The sequence below is a fragment of the Phyllostomus discolor genome, chromosome 1 (genome assembly GCF_004126475.2).
Source record: "Phyllostomus discolor isolate MPI-MPIP mPhyDis1 chromosome 1, mPhyDis1.pri.v3, whole genome shotgun sequence".
NCBI classification, from domain to species: domain Eukaryota; kingdom Metazoa; phylum Chordata; class Mammalia; order Chiroptera; family Phyllostomidae; genus Phyllostomus; species Phyllostomus discolor.
Window position 1 is genome coordinate 114,585,941 of NC_040903.2, and position 26,198 is coordinate 114,612,138.

Below are 26,198 nucleotides of genomic sequence, written 5' to 3' on the forward strand. Positions count from 1 at the left end.
CCAGGCATGTGCCCTGACTGGGAATAGAACCAGAAACCCTTTGGTTCACTGGCTGGTGATCAATCCACTGAGCCACCAGCCAGGGCAGAGTGTGTATCTCATAAATACAAGTACATTCTCTTACATAATAGTATAATTATCAAAATCTGGACATTAACATTGATACAAAACTATTATCTAATTTACAGATCATATTCTTTCCCCCCCAAATGTCCTCAAAATATATTTTATATCAAAATAAAATAAGGAATTTTTTTCCAGTCCAGATCACATATGGCATGTAAAATGGTCAAGTCTATTTTTCTTTAAGTCAGTAATCTACAGTCTTGCCTTTTATAACTTGGACATTTTTGAAGAGTACAGGACTGTCATTTCATACAACATCATTTGGTTTGAGTTTGCTGATTAAATTGAGCATATGTATTTCTGGCAGGAGTATTAAGGTGCTGTTTTTTTTTCTTGGTGTGTCATATCAGGAGGCATATGATGTCACTTTCTCTCATTACAGGTAATGTTAATTTTGATCACTTAGTTAAAGTGGTGTCTATGTTTTCTTCATTGTCAAGTTACTCTTTTTCCCTTTATAACTTATAAGTAATTTACATGGAGAGGCACTGAGAGTCTATACAAAATATTTTTGTTTCTCATTGACTCTTATCAACTAGTATTAGCATCCATTCATGCCTCTTGCCTGAAACAATTATTACTACACTGTTTGCCAAATGGTGATTCTTCTAATTCACTTCCATAATTCTCTCTACATTTATTCGTTGGAATTCTATAAGGAAGAGTCCTCCCCACCATGTATTTTTAGTCATTTATTTATTTGTATAAATATGAACTTAGGGATTCTTATTTTATTCTGTTATTATAATTACTTTAATTTTCAAAATGGTCCAGATTTGGTTACTGGGAGCCTTTCCAAGTTATCTCCTATGTTATTCTGTCATAACTCCACCATTCTTTGAGCACTTTTTGAGAGAACACCTTTTACTTTCCCTGGGCTCAGCCATTTCTACAAAGAACCCTGGTTCCTTTCAGTGGAGAATGGCATTTAAGAGAATGAGACCTGGATTATTAGTGTGCTGTTATTGTGTTGTCGCTTTTAGTCCATCTCAACAGAGCCAGGAAATTATATATATAGTATAATTAATATAATTATACATTTAATTAACATTAAATTTATATATAATAGGTATACAGGGTTTGGCAAAAGTAGATCTATGAACAACTGTAAAACTTATCTTGCCCCACCATATACATGCATGTATATGTATCTCCCCTTACCTATTTAAAACATGAATAAATATTTACATCTTTAATTTTCAGATGAGATCAAAAACATTCAGGGTGGTATGGCAGTAGACTACATCTCTAATTTTCAGTTCAACACCACAGGGTTTATTCTTGTCTTTCATTTTTCTATGTTTGCAACTCTCTTGAACAGTAAGAAACCCATCTCATTTTTCACGATACATTTATTTGCTCAGATCTAGAATATACATAAAATAGCTGCAGAATTATAACCCATACCACTGTGAAAAGCAACACACTAACTAGAGTTCAGTACTGGTTTCTAGTTTTTTGTGGATGTTTTGGTCTTCAGCCTCACAGTATATAGTCAACATACTGTGTTCAAAAGTTAGTTCTCTTTCCTTCAGTATAGTTAAGTTAATTCACTTGAAAATGCAGGTGGGTCACATATTGTATTTCATTTGGGGGGCCCTACCCACCCTCCAGTCTTACTGATTTCCTTTGTTTTTTTTTTTTTTTAGTATTTGAGAGACTAACATGGTTCTAAAAGTCTGAACTGTACAAAAAGGTATATTCAGACAACTGCCCTTCTCTCCATCCCTTCCAATCTGTTTCTTTTTTCAAATTATATTTTACTGACTAAGCTATTCAGTTATCCCAATTCAGTTCTTCCCCTTTGCCCCTTCCACCTGGAACCCCCCACTACCTCAGGCAATCCTCACACCATGGTTCATGCCCATGGGTCATGCATGTAAGTTCTTTGGCTACTCCATTTCCTATACTGTACTTTACATGCCCATGGTTATTCTGTAACTACCTGTTTGTACTTCTTAATCCCCTCACACCTCCCTCCCATCTGGCAAACACTAAAACGCTCTTTGTATCTATGATTTTGTCTCCATTCTTCTTGTTTGCTTTGTTTTTAGATTTGATTTTTGAAGGATATGTATTTTGTGCCATTTTATTGTTCATAGTTTAGATCTACTTTTTCTTAAATGAATCCCTTTAACATTTCATAATAATGGTTTAGTTTTCATATAATAATCTTTTAGTTTTCTCTTGTCTAGGAAGCTCTTTATCTGCCCTTCAATTCTAAATGATAGCTTTGCTGGGTAAAGCAATTTTGGCTGTATGTTCCTGCTTTACTTGACTTTGAATATTTCTTGCCAATAGCTTCCAGCCCTTAAAGTTTCTCTTGAGGAATCAGCTGATAGTCTTATGGGAACTCCCCTGAAGGTAACTAAATGCTCTTCTCTTGCTTCTTGAAAGATTCTGTCTTTATCTTTAACTTTTGGCATTTTAATTATGATGATTCTTGGAGTGGGCCTCTTTGTATCCATCTTGTTTGGGACTTTCTGTGCTTCCTGGACTTACATATCTACTTCCTTCACCAAATTAGAGAAGTTTTCTTTCATTTCTTTTTTCAAATAGATTTACAATTTCTTGTTCTTTCTATTCTCCTTCTGGTACCCCTATGATGTGAATGTTGGAATACTTGAAGTTGTCCCAGAGGCTGCTTACATTATCTTCATTTTGAGGGGATTATTTTTTCTTGTTCTGACTTTTTTTTTTTTTTGCTTCCTTATATTGCAGGTCATTCATGTGATTCTTGACTTCATTCACTGTACTGTTGTTTCCCTGTAAATTGTTTTTTATTTCAATTAGTGAATACTTTGATTCTGACTGGACCTTTTTTATGCTGTTGAGGTCTTCTTCACTAAGTTCCTTGAGCATCCTTATAACCAATATTTTGAACTCTGCATTTGAGAGATTGCTTATCTCCCCCTTTTTTTTTTTTTTTTTTTAGTTTTTATCTGTTCTTTCATGAGGGCCATGTATCTTTGTCTCCTCATTTTGGCTGCCTCCTTGTGTTTGTTACTATGTATTAGGCAGAGCTGCTGTAACTCCCTGTCTTGATAGCATGGCCTTATGTAGTAGGTGTCCTGTAGGGTCCAGTGGCACAGTCTCCCCTATTACACAAGCTGGGTAGTGAAGGTGCATACTTTGTGTGGGCTGAGTACAACCTCTTCTTGTTGTTGAGCCTTGGTTGCTGTTGCCAAGTCAATGGGAGGGATTTACCCAGGCCAGTCAGCTGCAAGGATTGACTGTGACCACTTACTACCAACCTCTGCCCTCCATGGAGGATCAGCTGTGTGAGGGCAGGGTGGAGGCGCTCCAATGTGGTCAGTAGCTGTCCGCTGGGTGCACAGGCTCTGGGGTCCAGGGTGGTGCAAGGCAAGGTCAGCTCCCACTTTTGTTTTGCCTGGGCCACCTTGTCTTGAGCCATAATGCAGTCTGAAATGGCTACTACTTGTGCTGGGCTTGGAGATTCCCAGGCAGAGCCAAGCTGTGAATCTAGGCTACCTGCTGCTAGTGCTGGGCCTGGGGCTTACTGAGGCCAGCTGTTGCTTATTTCATAGGAACTAGGAAGTTGTGAAGCATGAGTGGTCAAACAGTGTTAGTCAGATTGATGGAGACTCAGATATGGTACCAGCTTGCCCACTGTATGAGGGAAGGTTTATAAAAGGGACAATGGCCTCTGCTTGCCTTGATGCCAGACACTTCAGTTTCTCCCTCTATGCTACTGGTGCTGGAGCTTAGAGGGAGTGAGTCTCAATAGGTGAGTCCATGTGTGAGTTCTTTAAGAGGAACTGCTTCGTGCTCCAGAAGTTTCTTCCACCAACTCAATCCCTATTGGTTTTTGCAGCCAGAAGTTTTGGGAACTCATCTTCCTGGCACTGGAGCCCTGGGCTTGAAGACATGGTGTGGGTCTGGGACTCCTCACTCTTGAGATACCCCTCCTGAACTTTTTAAAAGATTTTATTTATTTATCTTTAGAGAGGTGAAGGGAGGGAGAAGGAGAGAGAGAGAAACATCAATGTGTGATTGCCTCTCACGTGTTCCCCACTGGGGACCTGGACTGAAACCCAGGCATGTGCCCTGATTGGGAATCAAACCTGTGACCCTTTGGTTCACAGCCCATGCTCAATCCACTGAGCTACACCAGTCAGGGCTCCCTCCTGAATTTTTATCCACCTCACATGGGTCAGGGACCAGCCTTTTCCACATCTGTGCCCCTCCTGCCAGTCCGGATGGATGTGGTTCTTTAATTCCATACTTGTCAGACTTCCATTCAACTCAGTTTCTGACAGTTCTGAGTGATAATTGTTCTATATTATAGTTGTACTTTTGATGTGGTTGTGCAAGCAGGTGAGCTGTGTTTACCTGTTTTGCCATCTTGACCAGAGGTGGACTTGTGTCTTTTTTCTTCACAGATTTTGGTTATTATTTCTTGAAATAGATTCTCATTCTGGTGTCCCCATGATGTGATTGTTGTTATGCTTCATGTTGTTCAAAATGTTTCTTAAGCTCTCTTCATTTTTAACTTTTTTCTTTTTGCTACTCTGCTTGTTTTTTCTTTTAAAAAATTTATTTATCTTTAGAGAGAGGGGAAGGGAGGGAGAAAGAGAAAGGGAAACATCAATGTGTAGTTGCCTCTCATGTGCCTCCCACTACATCAGGGACCTGGCCCACAACCCAGGCATGTGCCCTGACTCGGAATCAAAGTGGCAGCTATTTGGTTCACAGACCGGTGCTCAATCCACTGAGCCACACCAGCCAGGGCTCTGCCTGGGCGTTTTTATCTACAGTATCTTTCAAATCCCTGATTAGATTCTCTGCTTCATCTAACCTACTGTTTTTTTCCTTCCAGTATATTATGTACTTCAGATATTGCATCTTTGTTTCTGACTGGTCCTTTTTTATGGTTTCTGTGTCTTTTTTCACACTGTTGAGTATCTTTATAGTCATTACTCTAAAGTCTCTAATAAATTGCTTGCCTCCATTGCATGTAGTTCTTCTTCTGGAGAATTCTCTCATTCTTTCATTTGGAGTGTTTCTTTGTCTTCTCATTTTGCCTGCTTCTTTGTATTTGTTTCTATGTTTTAGCTGCAAAGACTCTACTTGGTCAAATGCTGCTTATGATTGGCCCTTGGCAACCTATTTGGAGCTATCATTTGATCCACAGCTTGTGGCTTCCTCTGCTGGGCCTGAGTGTATGCAGAGAGAACTGTGCTGTGCACCAACGTTGGCTTTTAACAGCAGTGGGCCCCAGGGAGGGTCAACTAAAGTGTCAGAGCTCTCAGAGATCTCCCTTAGTTGTGAAACTTAAATCAAATCAATGATATCGCCTCAAGTTGTACTCAGCAGCCTGTCTTAAGTTCCACAGGATGGGGCAGGGCAAATCCAATGGGTGGGGCTATTGCTTCCCCTCAGGCTGATGCCATTTGGAGGGGAGTGCTCTGTCTCAGAAAGATAGCTTCTGCTGCATGGGGGCTAACTCAGCACAGGGATCCTGGCAGCTGTTCCTTAGTTCTCTCCCCAGAGCCACCAGTCCCACACTCCCTTCACACACCTTTAGTCCTCTCTGCTCTCCCTCTACCAGAGACCAGGATATAAGTGGCTGCAAATGAGTTTTTGTTTTTTGGCCCTTTAAGAGGCTCTCTGCATCTCTATCCATATCTCCCTGACAGACAGAAACCCTTCTGCTTTTCATAGCCTGATGTTATTTGGGTTCCTTTCCTGGTTCTGGTGCTCTTGGCTGGGGAGCTCAGATTGGGATTTAGACTCCACACTACTCAGGGGAAAGGCCCTGGCCACTGAAATCTCCCTCTGGAACTTGAGCTGCCAGCCATGTGAGCCCAGCCAGCCTTCTTTCATCTCCTCCACACTTCCTACCAAATGGCCCCTTCCATGTGTCCTTGGTTATAAGGCTTTTCTGCAGCTAGTGTTCAGTTGGTTATTCAGGATGATTTTCCTTTAATTTAATAGTAATTTGTTTGTAGGAGGAGGAAATGTAGCTTCCATTTACTCCTCTGTCATCTTGGGTCTCCCTTTTCATTGCTTTTATAGAGAGAGGGAATAAAGAGAAAGAGAGAGAAACTTTGATGTGAAAGAGAAACATTGATCAGTTGCCTTCTCAAATTCACCCCAACCAGGGACTGAACATACAACCCAGGCATGTACCCTGACCGGGAATCAAACCAGCAACGTTTCAGTTCATAGGCCAGCATTTAATCCACTGAGCCACACCAGCCAGGGCAATACTGAGTAATTTTAGATCTTTGCTAAGCTAAATGTGCCTACTACACTTTTCTGGTTTCTAAGTAAAAGAACAGAAATAGAACCGAGACTTTGATGTCCATCTTTAGGGAAGGGCAAAAGAGAAATTTGATTAAGCCAATGGAAGGCAGGAATGAAGAAAAAGCAGCAAGAAAAGTAGATATGATTAAAAAAAATAAAGCATAAAACTTCATGATTTTTGTAGAATAAAGGCAGATGCCTCTCTGCATAATCTTCCTTGCCACACAGATCAACAATGAAAGTGGATTAAATCACCCAGCCCTCACCTATAGCATCCTAAGAGATAGAGAATACCTCAAACTTCAATTTATAGGTAAATGGAGAGATACATATCTGACAACTGATGGCTGCAGAGCCAGCTACAGAGCCAGCTACAGAGCTAACATCCAAACTGAGGGGTTGGGGATGGGGATGTTTTGTGGAAGGGAGGAGTCCAGCCTGGTCCTAAAGGGGATCAAACACCAACATCAGCTAGAGCTACCGTAGGAGGTGAGGGTCCTATCCCGAGAGGAGAAACCCTGAGGACAGGCGATCCTGGTGGATCTGAGCATGGGCTCCATTCCTGAAAACTGATAATATGTTAGATCATGAAGAAAATTTCAATAGTTAAAAAAAAATAGCCATAGTACAAGCAACACTCTCTGATTACAATGTAATAAAATTGTGCTTACTAACAAAATTAAAAGCAAAAAGATCCTTCCACCTAGAAATTTTTAAACTCTCCGTTAAACAACTCTTGCTCAATAAGGTAATACAAACCAACATTGCAGATTTTCATCAAAAAACAATAGTGAAAACACAGCTTATCCAAATCTATGAGATACTGCAAAAGCAGTTAGAAGAACATGTATTACATTAAATACTTGTATCAATAAAATTAAACATCAATTGAAAAGCAAAACAAGCAAAGTAAATTAAAAGAAAGCAGAATAAAAGAACTAATAAAGATATAAGAAGAAATTAATAAGTGAGAAAACAGAAAAATATCTAAACAGTATATATAGATCTAAGGGCTGGTTCTAAGAAAAAAATATCAATCAGATCTCTGGCCAAGATGGAGGCATAGGTAGATATGCTTTGCTTCCTTACACAACCAAAAGAAGGACAACAACCCATTTAAAAACAAAAAACAACCAGAACTGCCAGGTCAAACTGTATGGAAGTCTGTCAACCAAGGAGTTAAAGAAGAAATATTCATCCAGATGGGTACAAAGGGTGGACATAGGAAGGCAGCAGCTGGTGGACTGGGTGGTCCCACATTCAGGTGCAGATAAACCAGGAATAACAACTGGGGAACGAGACAGACTGTGCAACTCAGGGCTCCAGTGTGAGGAAATAAAGACTCAAAACCTCTGGCTGTAAAAATCTGTGGGAGTTGTGGCAGTGGGAGAAACTGCCAGTCTCACAGGAGAGTCCATTGGAGGGACCCATTGGGTCCTAGAACTACACAAATCCACACATCCGGGAATCAGCACCAGAAGGGCCAAATTCAAGAAAGTGGGAGAGCTAAGCAAGCGGCATTGTTCCCTCTCTGACCCCTCCCGCACATACGGTGCCACAAAGTTGCAAAGTGGGTTGCTCCACCCTGGCCAATACCTAAGGCTCCACTCCTTAAAATGTAACGGGTGCACCGAGACAAAGAAATATGGCCCAAATGAAAGAACAGATCAAAGCTCCAAAAATAGAACTAAGCGATGAAGAGATAGCCAACCTATCAGATGCAGAGTTCAAAACAGTGATAATCAGGGTGTTCACAGAAATGATTGAGTATGGTCACAAAATACAGGCAGAAGTGAAGACTAGGCAAAGTGAAATAAAGAAAAATATACATGGAACCAATAGTGATGGGAAGGAAACCGGGACTCAAATTAATGATTTGGAGCAGAAGGAAGAAATAAACATTCAACCAGAACAGAATGAAGAAACAAGAATGCAAAAAAAAAAAAAAAAAAAATGAGGGGAGGCTTAGGAACCTCTGGGACAACTTTAAATGTTCCAACATCTGAATCATAGGGGTGCCAAAGGGAGAAGAACAAGAGCAAGAAATTGAAAACTTATTTGAAAAAAAAATGAAGGAAAACTTCCCCAATCTGGTGAAGGAAATAGACTTCCAGGAAGTCCAGGAAGCTCAGAGAGTCCCAAAGAAGTTGGACCCAAGGAAGCATACACCAAGGCACATCATAATTACATTGCCTAAGATTAAAGATAAGGAGAGAATTTTAAAAGCAGCAAGAGAGAAGGAGAGTTACCTACAAAGGAGTTCCCATAAGTCTATCAGCTGATTTCCCAAAAGAAACCTTCCAGGCAAGAAGGGGCTGGAAAGAAGTATTCCAAGTCATGAAAGGCAAGGACCTACATCCAGGACTACTCTATCCAGCAAAGCTGTCATTTGGAATGGAAGGGCAGATAAAATGCTTCCCAGATAAGGTCAAGTTGAAGGAGTTCATCATCACCAAGCCCTTATTATATGAAAGGTGAAAGGGACTTATCTAAGAAAAAGAACAGTAAAATGACAACAAACTTACAACCAACAACTGACCCTAAAATACAAAAAAAAAAAAAAAACCCCACAAAAAACAAAAAAACAAAAACCGAAACCCCCCAAAACAAAAAAACTAAGCAAACAGCTAGTACAGGCACAGAATCACAGAGATGGAGATCACATGAAGGGTTATCAGTGGGAAGGAGGAGTGGGAAGAATGGGGGAATAGGTACAGGGAATAAGAAGCATAAATGGTAGGTACAAAATAGACAGGGGGAGGGTAAGAATAGTATAGGAAATGGAGAAGCCAAAGAACTTATATGAACAACCCATGGACATGAACTAAGAGAGGTGAATGCTGTAGGGACTGTCGTGCAGGGTAGAGGGGTTAAAAGGGAGAAAAGAGTGTGACAACTGTAATAGCATAATCAATAAAATATACTTAAAAAGATATAAATCAATTAAAAAACAGCTAATCTAATGAAGAACAAAAATGTAAATGAATAAATATGTAAGATAAGTGATTAGGAGGAAATAGTCACTTAAATAGAAGAAAATTTTTTATATATTAGAATACTACTTTTTGAAAATCTAGACAAACATATTTGAAAAGCTAAATTAAATAGATATTTTCCTAGGAAAATGTTATTTCCCAAATTTGACCCTCGGGAGATAGGGTATGTGGTAAAAAAAGCTGCAATGGAAAAAAGCTACAGGAACCATCAATAAGGAAATCAGACCACCCCCCAGTGGATTTATGGCTTAAAACCAGCAGTGACCAGCTCGCTCCAACGTGGTGACTAGTTTTACCTAACAGTAACCCCTAGCTTTACTATACCCTCACTGTAATATCTTAGCATGCTAAATGGACAGGGAAAGCCCACATAAGCCCACAAAATGGCTTACAGAGCTTGTCTGAGAAATCTCCACCCTTTTCCAAAAAGGATCCTGAATATTTTTCTCCATTATTGAGTACACCATCGCCAGATTAAATGAACATCAGTAAAGGAACCAAATTGTGCTAAAGGGGGCTCCTCCACCTGTGAAGGAGTCCACTTTCTGTCTCACTAAGACACTCACTTTCACTTTAAAGTCTATGCTGGCTCAAATTTTAATTCTTGCTTGAGATTAAGGGCCCACAGTGTATCCTTAGGTCCCAGACCCCCAAAATGCCCACATCACTATTAAATATAAAAATGTAGCTCTGGTTGGTATGGTTCAGTGAACTGAGCACCAGCCTGTGAACCAGAGTCACTGGTTCCACTCTTGTCAGGGCACATGCCTGGGTTGTGGGCCAGGTCCCCAGTTGGGGGCGTTCTAGAGACAACCAATCAATGTTTCTCTCCCTCTCGTTTTTCTTCCCTTCTCCTCTCTCTAAAAAATAATTAAATAAAATTTGTTTTAAAAATGGTGAATTAGTAGGATTTTGATGTAACAGTGATTCAGTACTTGAAGATACTGATATTTGATACTCTAGTAAGGAAAATTAGCCTCCCACATTTAAGCTGGAAAGTCACTGGAATAACTGTTTAGAAAAGAATCACGCCCTGGCTGGTGTAGCTCAGTGGACTGAGTGCAGGCTGCAAACCAAAGGGTCACTGGTTTGATTCCCAGCCAGGGCACATGCCTGGGTTGCAGGCCAGGTCTCCATTGGGGACCACCTGAGAGAGGCAACCACACATTGCTATTTCTCTCCCTCTGTTTCTCCCTCCGTTCCCCTCTCTCTAAAGAAAAATAAATAAAATCTTAAAAAAAAAAAAGAATCACAACTACATGACTTTTTAGGTTTTTGGTGTGTATACTAAGAATTGTGTACAAATTCAAATGTCTGTGTACTTATCCTAAAACAATCAATAAAATCTCAATTATGAAAAAAGAAAATACACTCATGCTTATTAGTTATAAAAATGTGTAAATTAAAAATAAGAGTCTAAGCCCTGGCTGGCATAGCTCAGTGGATTGAGCGCGGGCTGGGAACCAAAGTGTCCCAGGTTCGATTCCCAGCCAGGGTACATTCCTGGGTTGCAGGCCATAACCCCCAGCAACCGCACATTGATGTCTGTCTGTGTCTGTCTGTCTGTCTCTTTCCCTCCCTTCCCTCTCTAAAAAATAAATAAATAAATAAATAATCTAAAAAAAAAAAAGATCTTTAAAAAAAAATAAGAGTCTACTACACACCTATCAGAATAAATTAAAAACACTGACAAAACCAAGTGTTGACAAGGATATGGAGAGTGTAGGACTCTTACACATTTCTGCTGGGAGTGTATATTTGTACAGCTATTTGGGAAGTCTTTTTGCAATATGTATTAAGCTGAACAGATCCTATATCCTGGCAGTTCAACCTCTAACAATCTATACAAATGAAAGAGTGTGTGTGTGTGTGTGTGTGTGTGTGTGTATATATATATATTTGCTCACAAAATAGAAGAATATTCATTGTGTCATTATTTCCAATAGTTTTAAGTGGGAAATAACCCAAATATACACCAATGTAGAATTAGTAAGTACATTGGGTTATATCCATTGTATTCTATACTATAAAGCAATAAAAATGAAGGAACTACTGCTATTCACAACAACCTCAAAGACTCTCATTAATATAGTCTTTAATGAAAGAAACCAGACACGGAAGACTATGGGATGATTCCATTTAGAAGTACAAAAGCAGACAAGGAACTATGGTGTTAGATATCAAGACAACAGTTCCCCCTGGAGGAGGTAGTGGGTAATGAATGACTGGGAAGGGGCATGCAAAGCGCTTCTGAAGTGTTATTAATGATCTAGCTTTTTATCTGGGTGGTGATTATATAAATGTGTTCCCTTTGTGAAAATTCATCAAGTAGTACAAATATAATTTGTACACTTTTTCATGGCTGTGCCACTCACATGTCCGGCAGATGGCTAACCTAGGCTGGCTTCTGCTAGGGAGGTTCAGGAGACTCAGCTCTGCCACAGGTGTCTGTCTTTCTCTAAAAGCTAGCTCGGCTGGGCTCTCATTATGACAGCAGAGGTGCAAAAGGAGTGTGCCAATGTTCAAGTCCATTTCAAGTCTCTGCTTCCATCAGAAGCAGAGACTGCTTCTAATGGACTGAATGCTAACATTCTATTGGTCAAACCAAGTTACATGGTGGCAGCTAGGAAAGGGTGGGCAGGTTACTCCACTCATGGTGGGCAGGTACTGCAGTTATATGGGGAAGGGTCTGGACACAAGGAGGATGATGATTTGGGTCATCAACACAATCTACCACAGTGTGGGAAGAAGAAAAAGGAAACCAATGACAAAACAGTGAAACACATACAATAACTAAGAGAACTACAGGGTGCTCTGAGGTCACAGAAAAGGCTATATTTCCTATTTTATCAGGTATTAAAATTATTTGTGAAAAAATTCATGCATAGACATACCCTCTATCTTCCTAATGATAATCTTCTTATATATGATTCATTCTGAAAATTTCCACAGCTCCTGGAATAATGCCTTGAGTAAAATAGGCCCTAAAACACTTGTGAAACAAATCTTCAACCACAAATTACAAGGTAGTAATTTCTTCATTGTCAATTTTTATTTCAGGGTCCAAGAAAAGAAACAGACCCATATATGTCACATCCCAAAACATAGGACTTAAACTCTCCAGCCAGGGCCCAACAGCAGGGGCCAGTTGTGCTCCCTGATATCAGACCCACACACCATGCTTGCTGCCCCACCCTTCCACCATCCCCCCCCACCCGCCCCCACCACCACCAGCGCAGATCAGCCAGAAAGGCCAAGCACTGGACAAAGACAAGGTCAACCATCACGTGTATTGGGGAAAGGAGAGACAGGGCACTTCCAGGAGTGCCTACCACAGGCAGACACCTTGGCAGTTTGTTGGGGGCTCAGGAGGAGCAGGGAGTTCATGGGGCTCCTCCGGCAAAGATGAGCTCCAGAGCTGCTTGGATGTCCCCGCCAGTGGCCTGAAGGGCCCACAGGCTCAGTTCATCATCGTGAATGCCCATGTCCCGCAGCTGCTGCAGCTGAGGCTGCCACTGGTTCTGCAGAAAGACAGGACCAGGGAAAAGCTGTTAGGTGCAATCCCACGGAGGCCCACTCAGGTCTATCCTTTGAGGGGCAGGAAAGGGTGGGTTAACACTGCAAACTCTGACCTGATGTTCCACACAACACAGGATTTCTAGTAAGAATACAAGAGAGACTCAGGGTTTAAAGAACAAACTAAAAGTTTATCCAAATAAATAAAAACCTCTAACATAAGGATCAAAGAAAAAAGCACAAATTACCCAATGTCTAAAGTTCAGAAGATTACTTTCTTTTTTTTTCTTTTTTTTAAATATATTTTATTGATTATGCTATTACAGTTGTCCCATTTCCCCCTTCTCTCCCCTCCCCGCTGTACCCCCCTCCCACCCACATTTCCCCCTTTAGTTCATGTCCATGTGTCAATACTTATGAGTTCTTTAGTTTCTACATTTCCCGTACTATTCTTGCCCTCCCCCTATCTATTTTCAACCTACATTCTATGCTACTTATTCTCTATACCTTTTCCCCCTCTCTCCTCCTCCCACCCCCCTGCTGCTAACCCTCCGTGTGCCCTCCATTTCTGTGGTTTTGTTCCTGTTCTAATTGTTTACTTAGTTTCTTTTGGTTTTGCTTTAGGTGTGGTTGTTGATATTTGTGAGTTTGCTGTCCTTTTACTATACATGTCTTTTCTTTATCTTCTTTTCTTAGATAAGTCCCTTTAGCATTTCATAAAATAAGGGCTTGGCGATGATGAACTCCTTTAACTTGACCTTATCTGAGAAGCACTTTATCTGCCCTTCCATTCTAAATGAGAGCTTTGCTGGATAGAGCAATCTGGGATGTAGGTCCTTGTCTTTCATGACTTGGAATATTTCTTTCCAGCCCCTTCTTGCCTGTAAGGTCTCTTTGGAGAAATCAGCTGACAGTCTGATGGGAACTCCTTTGTAGGTTACTGTCCCCTTACCTCTTGCTGCTTCTAGGATTCTCTCCTTCGTTTTTACCTTGGCTAATGTAATTATGATGTGCCTTGGTGTGTTCCTTCTTGGGTCCAACTTCTTTGGGGCTCTTTGAGCTTCTTGGATTTCTTGGAAGACTGTTCCCTTTGCCAGATTGGGGAAGTTCTCCTTTATTATTTGTTCAAATACGTGCTCAATCTGTTGCTTTTCCCCTTCCGATTCTGGTACCCCTATAATTCGGATATTGGAACGTTTAAAGGTGTCTTGGATGCTCTTAATCTTTTCCTCAATTTTTTGAATTCTTATTTCATCATGCTTTCCTGCTTGGTTGATTCTATCTTCCTTCTGGTCCACTGTATTGTTTTGAGACTCATATTCCTTCCTTTCACTATTGGCTCTCCTCCGCGTGTCTTCCTGCATTTGTTTTATGGTAATCTGCATTCTTTCATCTAAATTTCGTCCAAAATCCACCAGTTCTGTGAGCTTTCTGATCACCAGTGTTTTGAACTGCGCATCTGATAGATTGGCTATTTCTTGGTCGCTCAAAAGGATGAGTCCTGGGGGACTGATCTGCTCTGTTGAAAACATATTTTTTTTCCCCTGTCTCTCCTTTTTTTTTTTTCGGTCTGGTCGCTCTTGTTACGGTGGGGGGCGGAGCCTTAGGTGCTCACCGGGGCTGGGCACCCCGGTCGCTAGATTGTGACGTTATATGTGGGGGCGGGGGCGGGGGCGGGGCGGGAGAAAACAATGGCGGTAGTTCCGTTCCCCTGGACTCAGACCCTTGTCTGGGCTTCCGGGCTGTGAGTTCTGCCCTGGTCCACAATCGCTGCCCCTCTGGGTCTGCCAGCCGCAGCTTGCGTACTCAGGGATCACCGCTGCCTTCTTACGCGCCAGATGGCTTTTGCGCCGATTTCGCGCCAAACCTTCCCCCGACCTCCGCGTGCTGCCGACCCGAGCCAGCCCCGCGCCCGCCGGCTCGTCTTCTCCTACCAGATGAACGAACACGTCTACTTCAACTTCTTGGCTGCCCGACTTCCATTCAGATAAATCCTCTGCCGGATCTGGGTGTTATTCTGATAGTAAATTATTGGTTTTCTAATCTTGGTTGTACTAGGAGGTACGGTGCGTCCACCTATTCCTCCATCTTGCCGGAAGTCGAGAAGATTACTTTCTTTCTCTTCCTATACTTATAAGCAGACATACACATGCACAGACTCGCACATATGCAAAAGGGGGAGGAGGATAAAATTTTTCATCGTTTTGTTTCTTAGTATGTCAGAGAGTGAAAAGTCTTCCTTCTGTCCACTCTCAGCCCCATCCTGGATGACCAATTCTGTTCTCAGAGGACAAACACATATTCCTAAACCTACACTTTTGTTACATTCCTCTTCCATATGTATACCCTCCTCTGCTTTCCGTTTGTTTGTTTGTTTTTCCCTCTTCTGCTTTGTTAACCCACTCAGTGTCCCCTGGACATCTCTCTGTGCCAGGACTGAACGAGCGTTTTAATAACCGTAACAGGTTTGAACACCGCGGACGTCCTGAAGTGTACCAGAATCCTTCGCCATTGGAACAGCACTGCAGGGACTGACCCTGCACCAGGGTCGCTCTCCCCACGCGCACAGTCTCCTGCACAGACTCTGAGACAGGGACTGTGAGGAAGCGCCTGGTGCGGGCCGTCTGCGCATGAGCAGTCAGTCCACGACCTCGCTCCTTTTCGCTAAATCGATTTTGTTGTTAGCGCTCAGACTTTGCCTGGTGTTTTCTCTTTGTTTTTGATCGCTCTGCATAAATCTTCACTTTTACAAGCTCAAAATATATTACTCTTTATACAACGGCTCCTGGATTTTGACTTTCAGGTATGAAAAGCCTTCTCAACTGTGAGGGTTTCAAGCAATTAAGCCATATTTTCTTTCAGTACTTTCAAGGCTTCATCAATCCCTCTATCTCATGAAGTAGGTAAGTGCACAACTTAGGGAAAATGCTGTGCTCGCACTGTGCAAAGCAGAGGGCAGTGGGGGAGGAATGTAAATTCGTGCAGGCGGGAGGGGGAGGAGGGCTTTTGAGAAAACCATGAAACTACTCTGACTCCCTTTACAGGCCTGGTGGAACCACTGAAAGCTCCTGAGCTGGAGAACAAGGTGGGCAGGTATCCAGCTGCGATGAAGAAACGGAAAAGACAAGCTGTCCCTCCACAGGTACGGCTCCCAACCCCTCACTGTCCACCTGGGCCACGTCAGGTACACATAACCCCACGGGCTTAAACCCAGTCTCTAGTACTTCCTGGCTCACTGACCCTGGCAAGTTTTGGAAATGACCCACAGCCCCATGCTCACTGTGAGCAGCAAAGGAAACGGGGAAGCCGACGGCTGTGCACAGAGACAGGCAGTAAGACCCGACCCCATGGGGCCTTCCGCTTGGTGCCTAAGGTGAGCATGCCACGAGGCAGAGCAGCCGGCGTCATTCCTGCGTAACCCTCCACTGCTCCCTGGTGCCTGCCCTGCCCAGGGCCTCTGCTCCTCACATGCAGGCGGGCACCTGCTTGCTTTCTCTCTGGCTCCACATCTCAGGATCTCCTCCATGAGGACACCGCCTGGAGCCTTGTAGTTCTCAGCATGTCACATGTCCCTCCACACATGCCTGGACACCATCCCTCCACCCAATCGACCCCTTCTCTGCCTGGCTAACCTCTAACTAATTCTTTGATGATCAGCTCAGACATCCCCTCTGTAGATGTTCTGGCAGACCTAGACCCTCACCCCAGTCCTGGCCTGGGCTTCTAGCCCTGTTGCTCCCCAAGTTCAGTACCCAACTGCCTGGAGCCCCTCTGGCAGGAATGGGGCCGGCTCATCTCTAGCCCAGGAGCCGGACTCAGGCCCACGCTCAGGATTCACATGCTCAGTGCTCAGGCAGCGCCCTCGAATGAATGAAGGGACCAAAACTGCCGTGAGTGTCCAAGCCAGGTGGTCAGTGGAGTCAGGTCACGGTCCCTGGGTGCAGGAGTGGAAGTCCCAGGGACAACTTTCCTTGTGGACAGCTTCTTCCTGTTCCACGGCCTTGCCCCTGCTGTTCCCGGAGTGAAGCATGCCAAGTGGGAAGGCCCTCCGGAGAGCAGGAGCTCAGTATCCAAAGTGACCGGGAAAGCCGCACGGGCACCAGGCGGCGGGGAGACTGACCTGAAGGCTGGGCTGCCCAGACGCCTGCAGGGCATGCTGTAGGGCTTGGCTGAAGAGGTCATTGGTGATGGGCGTCCCTGACTGGACACCAGAGGACATTGGTGAGGTCCCAGAGGAATGGCCCTAGTGAGACAAACCAGAGGTCAGGGCCACCCTCAGGGCCGTCTCAGTCTCCCAGCACATACCCGCTGCTGTCACATCACCCCACGGTGCCCCTGGCGTGCCCAAATACCGCCTCCCAGCAGTGGCCTGCCCGAGACAACCACACAGGGGTCACCTGAAGGCTTGTCAGGCAGGCAGGAAAGGCTCCATTCTCTTCTGCTCCAGGGAAATGGAATCGAGCCCCTGACCTAGCCTAGGATCCTAGCACTGGAAGCTAGACAGACAGTCACTACAAATACTTAAGCCATTGAGGGCTGGGCCCTGCCAGGGATGGGGAAGCGCACTTAATGTGAGGGAAGGTTTCTCCTGAACCACTCAGGAGGAGGAATCAATTGGGACCATGCTACGCCTTGGACTTTTGAGCCCTAAGGGCAAGGGAGAGGAAGGTCTCACAGTGAGAAACCCGTGAGGATTCGGGCAGACTTCAGCTCAAACCAGATACCAGGGTCAGCAAGGACAAATCCATCCCACCGCTGGGGAGCTTCTCCCCTGGGGGCCCAGCCTCCACCTGCCCCTCCCCTCTCCATACCTGGGTGCCAGGAGTCGGCGTGTGCGAGCTGCTCTCTGGAGTGCTGGCCAGGGCCAGGGCTGTGGCCAGCTCACTCTGGGTGATGGGCCGGGGTCCAGCAGCTCCACTGTACCCCAGGGAGGCTGGGCGGGAGCTGGGGGTGCTGCTGGAGGGCGTGGACCTGGCCCTCTGGAGAAGGGAGGCACCCAGGATCAGGAAAGTGGCCCTGTGACAGTCCTGATAACACCACCCCCGTTCCATGTGCAGTTCTTGGGGAGACTCCCCAGGCTGCCAGGGTCACAAAGCAACAGTGTGGCATAGACTTGGCCACCAAAGGGCCCATGACCACCTCGCAGCTTGGGCTCCAGGTCGCAGGGACGCAGCCCTCCCTGGGACCACGTTCCCCAGAGGGCAGGCAGCCAGGCCACCTACCGGGTGAAAGTCGTCCTCGTCATCAGAGAGCCCTTCAAAGAGGAAGCCACCTGGAGGAGGCAGAACAGATTTCAGGGAGAACAGAAAGGCACAGGCGTAGCTCCAGAATCGCAGCTCAGATACTCTCCAAATTCATACTTTCGTCTCTCCTCTTGGAAAATTACAGGACAGATGCACTCCCTGACTCAAACCGAGAGTTCCCGAGGAACACCCTCTGCCAGCGCTATACATAGCTGCTGAGTAAAGCGTTTTCCTGGGCCACTGCCGGCCCCTGAGGTGGCCCGCACCACACTCTCCTGGGACTCACCTGGCATGTCCCGGTAAGAGCTGGAGGGCGTGCTCCGGGAAGAGGAGTCAGCCCCCAGTAGCGGCGTGCTGCCTGCCACCGAGTGCAAAACCAGGACGATGGCATTGACTAGGGCCGGGTGAGCGGGCACCAACCTGGAACAGGGCCAGGAAGAAAGCCAAGGGTGAATAAGAAAGAAAGAGCGCCCCTGCCATGACAAAAGTCTGGGTGGCCCTCAGAAATATCAAGCCCCCCTGTGCCTGCCCTTAAATTCCTCAGTCTTCAACACCTCCTTCCAGTGGCTTCGCCCTCCTCTGTTCTGCCCCCAGCAACGGTGGCAAGGCCTTCAGTCTTGGGACCTACCGTAAGTGCTTCACCTCTCCCGGCACAATGGGACAAGACAGCCCGGGAGGCTCAGGGATCTACCACTGCTTCCCAGGCCCCCTCTCTTCTCTTGGGGGGCGGTGAGGGAGCTTCTTCCTGCACTTGCAGAGTAAGAGACAGAACCTCTGCCGTCCGATCTAGCTCGAAAACAACAGGGATCTACACACCCGCTTGCTTCCCCAGCTTCACATCCTTCAAAGGATGCTTCCTAGCTATTGAATGAGAGCTACACTGAGCCCAGCCCACGAGGCCGCCTCCCTCACACCCTGCTTCACCTCCACAGCAATATGTGTTCCTGCCCTTGGGCTGGTCGTTTCCTCAGAGCGCCCTGCTCTTTCCCGCCTCCTGGTGGACTTAGAAGGTAGACGTGGGGGTAGTCAGGGACTGGGCTCTGAGAGCCGAATGCAGGGCAACAATCAGGCTCTGGCCCGACTGGATGAGGAGAGACAGGGTACTCTTTAAGAAGACGGGTGTACTTACGTGTCGAGCATGTTGGGGTCAGCAAAGACAGAGAAAAGGTCCTTGTCCTGGAGAACCCCTAAGGAGAACGGGACTCACCTCAGACACTGAAACCCTGCCAGATCCGGGAGGGAGAAGAGGTGGTAGGCCTCAGAGCAACAGGCTCAACAGGGACTCAGGACCACAGAGCACCCATGTAAGGAGCGGCAGACACAGAGCACCAAGCAGCACAGCAGAGTGCTCTCCATCTTGTCCCCTGCTCGCCACCTTCCCCTGCGGTTAAGTCACGTACTGGGTGCCAAGACGCCAGCCTCCTCTTTTCCCCGTGATCTCTGGCCTCTTCCCTGACCCATCAAGGTATGCACGGAGTCTTCCCCGATAGCTGTGGTTTGGGCTAACCGCTGCCCTCGTCTGACATCCTCCCAGTTTCATTTATGATGTTAGTTAGGCTGTGGGGCTGACAGCTCTTGGAGGGCTGGGTATGCAGAACGCATCTTGGTTCTCCCCTCCCCCCCACAAGACCAGTCATTCTTCAAAAGATGGTCAGAGTCTCTGTAGGGTGACTGCCCTCTTCTGGTTTCTGCTCCTCCAACAACCGCTACTTCCTCAAGTTCAGCTCTGTACTTACCGAGAGCAATGGGGTCACTGCTGAGGCCTGGGGTGGCCACAATGATCTGATCCAGAGACTCCTTATTGCTCAGCATCTTAAAGACCTGCAGGAGAAGCAGGGAGGGCTGAGCTCAATCCACTCGGCAGGTTCCCACACTCGGCTTAAATCCTTGCTCCCTCTAAGTGCCTGCACATCCACCACCACCACCACAAGACAACAGCCCCAGGAATCAGACGAACCTCTTTCTCCTCTGAGATTGTGGCTTACTGGAGGGGAAACAAACAATTTTTCTTAAAAGGCAACATCACAGGAAACCTTCAATCTCTAGTCTTTCTCCCATCTATACTTCCAAAGTTTCCAAAATAACAGCTCTCATTACAAGTCAATAACAAACGTTTCTCTGGTCCCAAAAGTCCTTTGAGTCTCCATACAATCATCCTTTCGTAGTCATATATATCGGGAAGTTTGCAGCTGTATCAACTTTGCTTATCAACTCTCCTCCAGAAAGACATGAGTGCATTTCCCAGTTTGGAAATCCAGGTGAGGGGCAGTGGGCAGGCAGTTCAGCCAAATTCCAAGGTTGAGGCCCAGTGGAGACCACATGTGGACCCTTTGGCTGTAATCACATTCATTCTGTGAAGCCGATACCAGGAGAGGTTGTACCATTATCACTAGATGGAAACTGACACTACGGAGCTGAGACAGCCTTTTGGGGGGAACACAGGGCTCTACTGAGACCCACAGACACAGCAAATTATTTATAATATTATTTTTAATTAATATTATTTTTAACTTAAAAAATACAAGAGGGACCATAAAACACACTATACCTCTAGGGGCTTAAACTTTCATCATGCTCGATATCCAGTGTCTCACTAGGACTCAACGTTCCTTTTTGACTTTTGATTTTGGGGAGTTTTGATATATATGTGAAAGTTTAGCAGTTGTCTTAGTTTTACTTAGTTGCTCTCCTACCTAGGATATCAGCCCATTTCATAGGTGAAGGAATGTGGGTTAAGAAGGGGGAGCAGGGAAGAAGTTCACCCTGAGTCACACGTTAAAAGTGTGGTTGCCCTCACCTACGACGGCTACTTGGGATGGATGGAGTAGGCTGTGTATGGAGTGCCCAACTACCTCCAGGAGCACCGCTCCCAAAGCAAGGCAGTTGGCCCCCCTGTGGCTCCATGTGGAACCACATCCTTACCTACAGTGCTAATTGTGAGCAGTCTCTCTCCTGAAAAGTATTCACCTTCGGCAAATCACTTCATTCATTCACTCAGCAAACTCATACTAAGCATTTACTCCTTGCCTGCTTTTGGGCAAGGCACAAGTATGTAACAAATAAGAGTCCCTGACATCAAGGAACTCTTAGGATGGCAGCAGAAACAAGACTAGATGAAACAAAGACCACACAATACCAAATACCACACTGAGGGCCTCAGCAGAGGTGCGGACCCCAGCTAGAGCACTAGAAACAGTAGGCTGAAGCCATTACTAGCAGGGACAGCTAGGTCAAAGGGCTGTCTCCCAAGAGAGATCATTTGAGAGCGTATTTAAGGGAGAGCTGATGTTTACTAGGGAGAGAAGGTAGTCCAAGCTTAAGAGCGAACAGGTGTAAGGGCATGGAGGAATAAATTGAGGTGCTCTGAAGGACCAGCTGGTCTTTTGTTGTGTCTGGAGCCTGGCGGACACACTGCTGCTCAAACAGCAGGCTGAGTAGATCTGCAGAGGATTTGTGACTTTCCACAGAGAACCACCAAAGAGACCTGGGGGGAGGAGAGGTCTGACAGATTCTCCTCCTACAGGTGCTAATCTAGTGGGAGACCAACAAAAGTGCCTCCTGGAGGGTGGGTGGAGATGCAAGAGGGAGAGGGTGTGGGGGTGGAGGCATATGGTAATGAGAAAAAATACAATAAAAAATAATGTAAATTTAAAGATAAAATGCAAAGGGGAAAAACAGAAATGTGCTTTCTTTTGGAAGAATACTCAAGGATACAGTATCTAAAATGCTGTCACAAAACAGTTTCTTTTCAGGTCTAAAAGTTTATATTTACCTCCCAGTTAAAAGTCCGTTTGTTTCTGGAATAAATCTCTAGGCCCTGGCTGGATAGCTCAGTTGGTTAGAGCACCGTCCAGATTTGCCAAGGCTGCGGTTCCATCCCCCTGTCAGGGCACATACAAGAATCAACCAGTGAGTGCATCAATAAGTGGAACAACAGATCAAGGTTTCTCTTTCTCCCCTTTCTCTCTCTCTCTAAAAATTAATCAATCAAAAACAAAACAAAACAAACAAACAAAAAAAAAAAAAAGAGAGAGAGAGATCTCTAGGCAGAAGATGGGAGAAAATGGAACTACATCGGCATTAATCTTCTAAAGGATTATTTGCTAATATCTGAAGCAGATAATCAGTTAAGAGTCATGGTTGTCTCTGGGACCTCTCTGAGTTAATCTCACCTTTTGGAAGTAGGAAGCAGCCAGCCCAGTAAAAAGAACACGGGCCAGGAAACCTGTATTCACAATCCAGCACTTAAATTCATTTTCTAAGTAGGTGACCTTTCTAACCTTCTTTTTCCTCATCTATAAAATGCTAATTTTGTTACCTGTCCTGCAGGGTGAGCATCTGAGTAACGGTTCCAAGCCTCAAGGGGACCAGGATTTCCACTGGAAATGCTGATGCCTGGGGAACCCCAGCTGTGACCTCATCCCCTGGAGGAGGTCACAACAACCCCTGCCCTGGGGACTAGCCTTGTAATAGCTCCCCCAGCAGCCTCCAAGTCAACAACAACATCCTGTTGTTGGACTGGACAAGGGAGGGGCAGAACCAGCTGAGCAGGTACAGACTGAAGACTGAGCTCTGTTTCTCCTTGGCAGCAGGCTGGCTCGTCTCTGACCTTGGGGATCAGGACCTTCCAAGCTTCTCCATCTCCTCCAACCAGGGACGGAATGGGAAAGGGGTGCAGAGCTTCCTCAGGCACGCCAGTCTCCTGCCCTCAGCTGGAGCACATTCCTCTTCAGCCCCTCCTTGGAGGGAGGTCAGGCCCAAACAGTCCTACCTTTGCCTGGCCCAATGTCAGGGACAGCCCTCAGGGAACAACCTCCACAGCCCTTCCTGCTCTGGCGAACTCTGAGGGTATGGAGGTCAAGGGCACCCAGCAGGTTAGTGCCAGCACATCTCTCTCTGCCCAGAGCTGCTGAGCCGGGACTCAATATGCTGGAGGTCTCTCAATAAAATAAAACTTAAAAAATAGCTAACTAACTAAATAAATGTGCATATACACACACACACACGCTGGAGGTCCCAGCCTCCCTGGACAAGTGTAGGCTGGGACCCTCCCAGGACTCCCCGACCTAGTTAATCTTCCCCCAAGGTGAAGTGGTCCAACAAGCAGAAAATAAATGACAGAGAAGAACCCCCCATACCTGGTCCAGTCCCCATACCTGTCTTGACTTTAAACTAAACCCCCGGCCTATGCCTCATAGAGAAGTGGCTCTGGAACCACCATTATCCTTGGTCTGGTTGTTCTTCAAGGCCACCCCCAACTCCCCAGCCCGCTGGGAGACAGGAAGGAGGCCGACACTACTGAAAAGGCCAGGAGGGTTCTCCTCTCATCCCACTCCTGGGCTTCCCCTGCCCAAGCCCATTCCGTCCATGTGTCACCCAGAGGAGATAGAAGGCAGCTGTCAGCCAGCATATACCATCACCAGCTGGTGGTCCCGGGGGACAGGCAGATGGCAGGGTCTGTCTGACCAGTGGGGTGCCTGGCACTGATGAAGAAGACCCCAGGCTGCCCTCGGACACGCCAGGTGAGGGGTGGGCAGACTCCAGCAGAGGCCATTAGTGTACTGCCATGCAGAGGGCACAGCCGGTGTGGCTACTGGAGTGAACTGTGTGCAGGGGAGAGAGGTGGAGCTGCACTGGGAGACTTGGAAAGTGGGCAAAAGAACCTAAAGCAGCTTCCAACAGCCTCAGGGTGGAGAGGCTAAGTGCTGGGGAAGTGCATATTAAGTGCTAAGAGAGGGGCGTGTATTAAATATGTGTGTGGGGGGAGAGGTCCTGGGAAGACTTGGGGGTGGGGGCAAGCAATGGCAAATGCAAGGGGTTTGGTGCGGGGCAGGGAGGGGGATTCTAGAACACTCAGATATGGTCCTTTGGCCCCCTTCAGAGGGCCCAGATGCTGGGCTGTCCAGGGCAGCCAAAGGGTCTGATGCAAGGCAAAGATTCTGGGAAGGCAGAGGAAGCCTAGGATGCAGGTGTTCGAGGTGAGTAGGCGGCCAATGTCATGTCCGGCTGCCCTGCTGCACTCCCACCTGGAATACCTCAGGCTGAATAACAAAGAGTTAGCCCCCAGAGTCCCTCCCTCCTGGCCAAGGAGTTGCCTAAATCCTCCCCCGCTCCCTAACCCAGCGGTAGCACAGGTTCTGTGCCAGATCAGAGGCGGCGTCTGCACTGCGAGCTCACACGTGCCCAGTGACCTTGGGCAAGTCACAATCTCTCTGCTGCAGCTGCAGTTTGAGCCACTGGTTTTGTGTGAGCTTTTCCCCCTTCTCTCTGCTAAGAATACCTGCCCCAGATAATGCTCAGGCCCTGGCAATCCCTGCAAACCGCCTCAGGCATCAAAGGGCCCAGACAGGTCTAGACCCGCAGCTCCAGACCAGCAGGTCTCCCCAGCCCCCACCCCGAGTCCACCACCACCACCACCACAGGGGGCCGCAGATCCGTCTAATTTGGGGATCGAACCCACTCGTCCTGGGGGCGGGAAGCATTTACGTGCAGTGCAGGGGAGGGAGCTCAGTCCCTCAGGGCATAAAGCCTCAAACCCCACCTAGCCGGCTTTCTGGCCCATTGTGTAGGGGTTTTAAACTTCAGTCACCCTGAGGCAGACTCTCGGGTCCTTCAGGCTCACACAGCTACCGCAGCCTAACAGCCGCACCCCCGCCCCAGAGCCCCTACCTGGGGGGTTCCAACGGCCGCACCCCGCCCAACAGGCAGTGCCCCCCACGCTGGCACCTATTCCTGGTGACAACTGCCACGTGCGGACGTGGTGGGGTGGGGGGGAGCGGCAGGTGCAGGTGCCGGCATTGCAGAGGTAGCGCCCAGGTGCCCCAAGCCTCCGCACCTTACCGCGTCCCAGCTCACCACAGGGTGCCCACCCTTTACCGCCTGTGCTCCGGGCCGGGACCGGGCGGGGGCAGGCAGCAGGGTCTTTGTTCCCACAGCCAGAGCGCAGCAGCGGCAGCAAGGGGTCCACGCCTCCCCCTCCACAGCCCTCCCCCCCACTCTGGCCCAGCCCGGCCCCTGTGCGACAGCGGAGCCCAGCCCGCAGCTCAGGAAAGGGGACCTGGGTGGAGGTCCCACGCGGAGAAAGGGGGGTCTTGACCAGTGGCCCAGCGCTGGAGGACCGAGAGCTCCTCTGCGTGGAGAGAGGGGCCCGCTCCCTTCCCCAGTGCCCCGGCACTGCGGCTCTCAGTTGTGGGCGCACTAGCAGTGACTTAGCCGGGGCTCCAGCAGCCCCCCACCCCCGCCAGCTCCCCGCAGCGTTCCTGCCACTCCAGTGTGTCAGCACGCACACTCACACTCACACGCACACTCACCCAGACACGCACGCTCCCCGCGAGGACAGCCCGGGACCGCAGCGCGCCGAGCCGGTGCCACACACTCTGCACCCAACCCGCGGACCCGCGCTCTGCCCGCTGCGCGGCGCCACCCACCTTTCCAGACAGCATAGACGCGGGGTCCCATCCTCGCGTGGCCGTGGGTGCCGGCGGCCGCCCAGAGCAGCAGCAGTAGCAGCCGCAGCGAGAGCCGGGACCGAGGCGGCCGGCCGGGGACGCGGGAGGGCAGGACGCCGAGGGCGGTGCATCCGGGCAGAGGCGGTGTCATCCCGCGGTCCCCGAGCGACGACGGCGAGCAGAGCTGCCCAGACTGAGCCGGCACCAGAGCACAGGCTGATACCAGCAAGAGGCGGAGTCAAACGCGTGACCCCACCCCGCCCCTCCCCCGCCCCTCTCAGCCTCTGTCGCCTCCGGGCTACCCCAGGGGGGCGCAGTGTCCACCGCCAGGGGAACCTTCGCCACCTGCTCCCCCGCACTTCCACGGGAGAACCCCGGCGGATCCGGGCAAGGCAGACTTGTGGTCGTCTCTGATCTGCGGTAGCCCCAGTCCCCTCTCAGGGCCTCGGATCCACTCCCCGCAGCCGGTGATAGGGCTGGGCTAGGAGTCGGAGAGGACCTCTCCGACAGCACAGCACAGACGTCTACGTGTACCCGCCAGGTACCTCGCTAATGGCCAGCTCAGTGGTTCGGACCTTGAAGGCTGCGGTTCTCGAGGG

The 26,198-nt window shown here is 47.4% G+C and overlaps 1 protein-coding gene across 1 annotated transcript; it reads right to left on the reverse strand.

Annotated features, from left to right (window-relative positions):
• Positions 1–12,663: 12,663 nt before the first annotated feature.
• Positions 12,664–25,593, reverse strand: LOC114492027 (ubiquitin-like protein 7). The gene is made up of 8 exons (XM_036013508.1): positions 25,462–25,593; positions 19,888–19,972; positions 19,281–19,338; positions 18,438–18,571; positions 18,131–18,180; positions 17,720–17,887; positions 17,029–17,151; positions 12,664–12,913 (listed from the first exon to the last, which is right to left on the reverse strand). The coding sequence occupies exons 1-8, from the start codon at positions 25,591–25,593 to the stop codon at positions 12,776–12,778; spliced, it is 888 nt and encodes a 295-aa protein (XP_035869401.1). The 3' UTR covers positions 12,664–12,775.
• Positions 25,594–26,198: the final 605 nt, after the last annotated feature.

Bases quoted from the DNA above. Each gene is read 5' to 3' on its own strand.
- LOC114492027 (XM_036013508.1), bottom strand. From the start codon at position 25,593: ATGCTGTCTGGAAAGGTGGGTGGCGCCGCGCAGCGGGCAGAGCGCGGG. The intron at 18,572-19,280 runs GTAAGTACACCC...GCCCTGTTCCAG, and splicing joins GACCCCAACATGCTCGACAC to GTTGGTGCCCGCTCACCCGG. The intron at 17,888-18,130 runs GTAGGTGGCCTG...TCCCTTCTCCAG, and splicing joins ACGAGGACGACTTTCACCCG to AGGGCCAGGTCCACGCCCTC.